General features: G+C 43.9%; 1 protein-coding gene across 3 annotated transcripts in view; it reads right to left on the bottom strand.

The window, feature by feature from the left end:
- The window catches only part of LOC102211295 (paxillin-like), a 28,575-nt gene that overhangs the window by 2,805 nt on the left and 18,918 nt on the right, over window positions 1-6,852 (bottom strand). The window contains exons 6-8 of one of the 3 annotated variants that reach the window (XM_005731300.2): window positions 6,588-6,732; window positions 1,469-1,627; window positions 622-795 (exon numbers count right to left, since the gene is read on the bottom strand). In XM_005731300.2, the coding sequence (XP_005731357.1) occupies window positions 622-795; window positions 1,469-1,627; window positions 6,588-6,732 (478 nt within the window). Of the gene's footprint in view, window positions 1-621; window positions 796-1,468; window positions 1,628-3,515; window positions 4,024-4,900; window positions 6,128-6,587; window positions 6,733-6,852 lie in introns of those variants that run through there. The other 2 variants (XM_013910373.1, XM_005731299.1) reach the window with 2 other exon arrangements.

Genomic DNA, 6,852 nt, shown 5'->3' with positions numbered 1-6,852 from the left:
ACATACATACATACATACATACATAACACAACACATTGCAGTTTAACAAGGAGGCAGCCCAACAAAGCTTTACAGACCTGCATTTCCTATCGCCTCAGTGCACTACAGCCAGCCAACAGCACAACAAAAATCTAATTTCACTTTAAATTCTCTTTCTACTGTTTTGGCAAAAGCCACTACCTACTGTGCACTCAGTTAGATCCCAACCAGTTAGATCCCAACCAGTGAACACAAAACACTAAACCACTAACCAAGCCTATATCGAACTCAGTCAACAGCAGCTTTATGAATGGATATGAAGGAGGATGAATAGCATCTGTAACCTTAACTTGTAATGTGTTCATATGTTACAGAATAATGCATTACTTCCTACATGCACAAGGAAACTAGAAGTCACTTTGCTCCAACTTCTTCTAGGGCCTTGTGCATGCATGCTATATTTATATGCCTGACTATCAGCGTAAGTGATTGAGAAAGAAAAGCACTTTCCAGCACATTGTTTCCAGTAAGACCCTCATCCATTAAGTTATGAATAAATAAATATTATCTGCCCAGTCTCTGTATACAACCATGTATGCGTATACGTGTGTATGTGTTTGTGTTGAAGTTTGCATTACTGACATCCAGTATGGGTCCATTGCAGTAGTGGCATCGCGGTGAGAACAGGTTGTGGTAATCTTTCTCGCAGTAAGGGTGCCCATCGCGCTCAAAGAAGTTCCTAGAGCCAATCTCGTCCTGACAGTGGGTGCACACGAAGTGCTCGGGGTGCCACGTTCTGCCCATGGCAGTCACCACCTGGTGTGGGGAGACACGGTGCATGAAAAATTAATGAGCTGCAAGGAGAAAAGACCTGGCTCAGCAGAGAAAATCTCTGCAGCAGAGCATGAGAGCAGCAAAGGGAATCCTGCAAACAGCAGCAGATGTTTGCAACTCAAAGTTTAAAAGGAATAATAACCATATTTACAATCATCTTGTTCCACATAAGTAAAAACATCTTTATAATCCTGTGAAAACATTAAGCCTCTGTAAATTCAAAGTATCGCAAAATATCATTTTTCTGGAGGAGGAGCTGCTGCTGAAATCTGGATATCATGTACTTATATTGAGCTTAAAGCTAAACTTTGGTAAAATGAAACACACATTGTATTTATTACCCCACTTATTGGCTGTAAACTAAATGAAAGGTGAGCTATTGATAGACTAAGCAGCTTTGAGGTTAAGCAACAGCCAGAAGCAAGTGAAACATGAGCCATTACTGCACTCATTGTGCAAATAAATCTAAAGTGTAATCTTCTCTTCACCATACCATTAACAGAAAACTGCATTAATGTGTGCAAAATCCCACTGGGTATTCGTGCATAAAAATAACAGCCTGCGAGCACACGTGTCTAAAAATAGGCGAGTTAAAAGTTTAGTATGTGAGCCACATTCAACATACATATATGTTTACATGTTTCTGTGCTGTTACCTGCCCAGCAATCGGTTTCTTACAAGCACCGCAGACCCCTTTAGCCACTGTCTGGACGCCAAGTTTGTTGAGGTCAGACTGCAAGCTTCCCAGCATGTTGTCCAGCTTGTTGGCTGGTTTGGGGGCAGGAGAGGGAGAAGTCATTCCCGGTGAATGGATCTGACAGAGATGGAAAAGCAAAGTGTTTAATTACACCATTCAGATGCTTCAATAAACAACCTCAGTATAATATCAGTTAGTGTGAGTGAATCGCACCACTGCTACATTTTGTGTTTTCATTCTTTCTTGCACACTTACTTGACTTCATGTAGCTGTCTTTGTAACTGGGATTTAAATTGCACTCAGAGGAACAATTTTAAAGTTGCAGTGGTGCTTTCCGGAAGTCGATATAGTATAAACATAACATTTTCTGAGAGTTTATTAATTTAAAAAAAAGCTTCCTTTGGCTGCCCTCTTATTCACAAGGGCTCACCACAGCAGATGGCTCAGCATATTTGATTTGGCAAATTTTCCCACTGGATGCCCTTCCTGATGTCGCCCCAAAGGGATTTGTGTCTCCTCCTGGCTTTGAACCAGGAACCCTTGAGGTGTGAGACTTACATGTAAACTACAAAGAAACCTCCAGGAATGAAAACTCAACGCTAAAATGCAGGAACTATAAGTTTATAGTTTTTTAAAGGATTATTAGAGGTGTAGTTGCTTTGACCACAAGTGGATGCAGACAGTGGACGCTACAATGGCTACCTGTGTGCTATATGTCACCTCAACGTCTCTACTGTCTTTGTAGTTGATGGCCTATGAAGTCTGAGCTCCAACAGTTCCACCTAGATCAGCCCTAATCTATGTTAACAGGCCTCAAATATTAACATGTATGTGTAAATGTGTCTGGTGACTGTAATGCAAGCAAACACAGACCTTCTCAGGTGGTGTTGTCATTGGAGCTTCATGACTCCTACATTCCACTGAAGGAGAAAATAGCACCTATGCTGCATGCCCCCACCACCCACACCCACGGCCTCCATACATTTGATAAAATTAAACACAGCCTTTTCCTGGGTATTTCACCATGGTTGTGCTATTCTGCTAAAGCAGGTTCTAACAAAGTTTTTTTTCCTAAAAGCATGATTGTATAAGAAATTCAGCTTCAACTGGTTGGTGTCTGACATAATGGGACATGTTGACTTAAGTCTTGTGAGACATGCTATAATTGTGACGGTAACTGTGCTGTCATGCGGCAGATTAGGTTTCAGTGGCACTGCAATCCTTCCATTCCTATGCATGGCAGGACTCTTAGTGTAACGGGAATATCAGGGAGTTACACTCTGCTTTCCTCTAAGCTCTTAAATTCTCCTCTCCACTCTAACACACTGTTCTTGGCGCCACTGGATGTCAGAATTAGAATGTGGGCTCAGTCCTTCTAGCCTGAATGTCAGCACCCCTGTGACTGGACTGCAGACAAAGCCTTCATGAGGTTACCTGTTTGACACCAAGGGCCAAAAACAGAACGAGTGTCTGGACAAATTCCTTAACGCCCATACATATCCAAGTAGCCAACAAACAAGCTCAAGTAAAACAATTCAAAGTGTGACAGAAAGTGGAAAGAATGAAGTTAGAGGAGGAAGATGGAAGAAAGGTGATCCGTGCCTGAATCGGTGGAAAGATGGGGTCGTACTCTGTCTGACAACCCACTGATACAAAGAGCTTGGCAGGCGGGGGTGGCGTGACCGGCTTGGGTGGAGGGCTAGGTGATGGAGGAGGTTGGACAGGGGGAGGTGTGGGCTCCCTGGGAGGAGGAGGAGGTGGGGGAGGAGGAGGAGGAAGAGGAGGAGGACTAGGTTCCTTGGGAGGTGGAGGGGTAGGTTCTCGAGGAGGAGGTGGGGTTGGAGGGGGAGGAGGTAGTGGCGGAGGAGTCTGCTTGATGGGGGGTGGCTTTTTGAGAACTGGGGGAGACAGTGGAGGGGGAAGGACTTTTCTCTGTGGGGCGGGTGATTCAGGAGGGATGATGATCTGGGAGGAAGAAGGAAACAAAGCAGCGAGGAAAGGAGAGGAAACATCAGACACAAAAAAGGAAAACTATATTGGCCCGAAAAGTGAAACTGTTTAAACTGTTTGCCAATAACAAGTAAAATTTTATGGTTAAGTTTGAAAAATGATAAATATCTCATATCTGCCAGTTAATCCTGTGATCAAAAGCCAAAAAGGCATAAACTACACCATCAGTGAGGCTTTTCGTCTCCACCTTCATCCTGCTACCTTATCCACAGATGGCTGAATCCCTTCCTCTCGTGTCCGCTGTGGGTTGGATGTAACAATGACTCCCTCCGTCAACCAGTCATCGGGCTGTTGTTTACGCCTGCGCTCCAACCGCCCGATCCCCAGTTTTCCCTGCAGCTCTTCAATAAGTCGATCTTGCGAGTTGCTTTTATTTATAATGATTGGTCCCATTTTACGTCTCAACATTCCCTCCCTGTACATTGGGTGCACGTTGGACGTCTCTTTGGTGCGGCGGATAACTGACTTGAGCTGGAGAGCAGACAACAAGTTGGTGTGGGAAGCTGGAATTGTGCCATACGCCGAAGGGAAAAAAAAAAAAATCAATCACAAGCAGGATGGGCTCAGAAGTGGATTTCTCACTCAAATGCAAAAACCCACACGCAGCGGCTGGGGTCAAAATGCTATGCAGTTTTTCTGTCAGGCATATTTAATTGATTTTGTTTGCAGAAGCCGAGCATCAGCCTCCTGCACAGGCTCATTCTTTAATATCAACATAAAACCTGCCGGAAATCCATGGCAAGGCATGCTTGATGGAAAACACCCGTCTATAACAAAATAAAATAAAACTCTGCACATGCCAAAGCAGGGCCAAAGATTAAACCAACAGAGCTCTAGTGTGCATTTTAAATTCATCTGCAAATGCAAAAAAGGGAAGGGAAAAAATATCCCTTTTACTGTGGAGTCTGGGTCTTTTCGTATTGGCCGTGTCAGTGATTAAAAGCTTGAACATGACATGTCAGGTGCTATGACTAACACAGCAATGTCAATGAAGCAAGTGGGGGCGTGCAGAGACATCTTTTCAGCAAAGCTTTCAACATCAGCCACAACTGATCTCCACACAGCGACTTCTCCCTCAAGCCATTCTGAAATTGCTATATGACACCACATGCATCACACCACAGAGACTGAGGAATTTCTCCTCATCTTGACATGTTTGTACTATTGCACAGCTCCTCGAGTACTTGTAGAGCTGCTTGCCCAAAATAAGCTTTTCAGCATTTTGCTTGAACAACCAATTAATACAACCCTGCTGCCATTACTTCCAGATATAATTTATATCTTAGCCACATGCCAATTAAAAGGGAGCCACAAAGTATTAAATCCTCTATAGCTTCATGCCAGTAGCTTATTTTGGAAGTGTCAAGCTGAGCCTCCTACTTGACCAGAAGCAGACAGACGGTCAACAGCAGAGGGCTGCTGTATGGGCAAGTCCAGCGTTGCATCTGGAGTCCCAGGGCAGGTGGAGGGGGTAAAGCACTCATCCATCCAGCTGGACTCAGTCATGGGTGTCAGGGTTCCCTCTAGGCTGAGATCTGGATAAAATCCATCTTCCTCCTCCCAAGATCTGTCTTCTTCCCCGGGCACAAAAGCAGTCGGTGGCTGGTTCTCACCCAGTCGAGTGGAGTCGGTTGATAAGAGTTTCTCTAAAGTATCATCCAAAAAAGGCTTCCGGCATGGCCACGTTAAACCCAGCACTTCGCCTCCCTGACTTTCTATAAGAGGTGCATACAAGCTACTTGATGGCACAGTGGCGACCGAAACTGGAGACCCTGTGGGACTGCTGCTGCTTGGAAATGTGTATGTTTTCCCCCTAACTGGAGCAGGACTCTTAGGACAAGTATCTTTTGGGACTGTTTCAGGACTGGAGCTTTTAGATACAGCTGGAGAACTAGAGATATTAGGAATTGTTACAGGACTTGAAATCTTTGGACTTGAAAGTCTCAGAAGTGTTAATGGACTAGCTGACTTGGGCACTGTTTCCATGGTGGTTGGCACGGTAACTGGGCTATCCCTCTGTATTGCTGTTTGTGGACTGTGACTTACAGGAGCAAGACTGAGACTTTTAAGGACCGGGCTTTTACATTCAACATCAGGAGGACTGGGACTCTTGCCTTTAACAGTGGGACTCGGGCTTTTAGAGACTGTAACAGGACTTTTAGAAACAACCACGGGTTTGGAGCTCGTGGCAGCAGCACCTGGACTAGCATACTCTTTAGTTATTATATGAGTGGGGGTGTCAACTTCAGTTTCACTGGAGGTTTTTACAGTACTGGAAAAACTAAAGCTCTCAACATGTGAGATCTCAGAAGTGACAGTGCCATCATCAGCCTTCTGTTGGATCTGAGAGTACTGAAGGCTCTTAGATGATGCTATTACTACAGCAGAAAGAGGTGAAGATGCAAGAGCTGAACCACCATCTTCATCTATGTGGAGTTCCAGCGGGAGTGGTGTACAGGACGGAGCAGTGTAACTATTGGGTAGAGGAGTATCAGGGGAACCAATCTGAGGCGTTATTGGTGGGTTAGTTATTGGGTGGATAACCGGTGAACCAGCAACTAATAATGGGTCAACTGCATCTTGATTGACAGACACCTGAGAGCCAGACTAAATCAGGTGCAATTATGTGAAGGGCGCAATGTACATACAAAGACAAGACATACACAGTGGTAGAGAAAAGAGAAAGAGACCAGGAAAATAAAGAATGAGATGAGAGTGAAAGAGAAAGGACAGTAAAGAGCATCACAAAGCAAAACCTGGAAAGTTACTGTAATACAAAAAAATTGTTGTTTCAACACGAATGAATGATGTCATCACAAATACTGACAACAAATTAAAATAAAAAAAAAACCGTGGTCACTGCAATGTTGAAGAAATGCTGCTCATAAAAATAAGACCTAAAAACAGGCAAATGCAAAAAAAACAAAAAAACAACAAAAAAACAACAACTTTCTATAATTAAGAGATGCAAAAACATCCAGTACAGCTAAATTCTAAACAGCCACACATACCAAAAATAACTGTCCTCAATCAAACCAAAGTCAACCCACTTCTGAACCACACTCACATTGCTTTGCACTTTGAAGTCAGACAGGGAGGCCATTAGCTCATCCAGCTCTCGTGTGGCAGAGGAGGCAGACATTCTGGCTTGTTGTTGTGACAGCGTTTCTTGTCCATCTGTTTGCTCATCTGACACCACCAACGGTGTGGGACTAGTGAGGAAAACACCACCGTCAACCAAAATGACTGGATTTTTAAAAAATAAATACAAATATAAACCACGTACAGTACAAAAGTGGTTCATGCCAGCATAAAATACATGGGCACAAACT

This window comes from Pundamilia nyererei, unplaced genomic scaffold (assembly GCF_000239375.1).
Source record: "Pundamilia nyererei isolate P.nyererei 1_Seehausen unplaced genomic scaffold, PunNye1.0 scaffold00042, whole genome shotgun sequence".
In the NCBI taxonomy this organism is placed as follows: domain Eukaryota; kingdom Metazoa; phylum Chordata; class Actinopteri; order Cichliformes; family Cichlidae; genus Pundamilia; species Pundamilia nyererei.
This window is presented reverse-complemented; position numbering and strand designations above follow the sequence as displayed.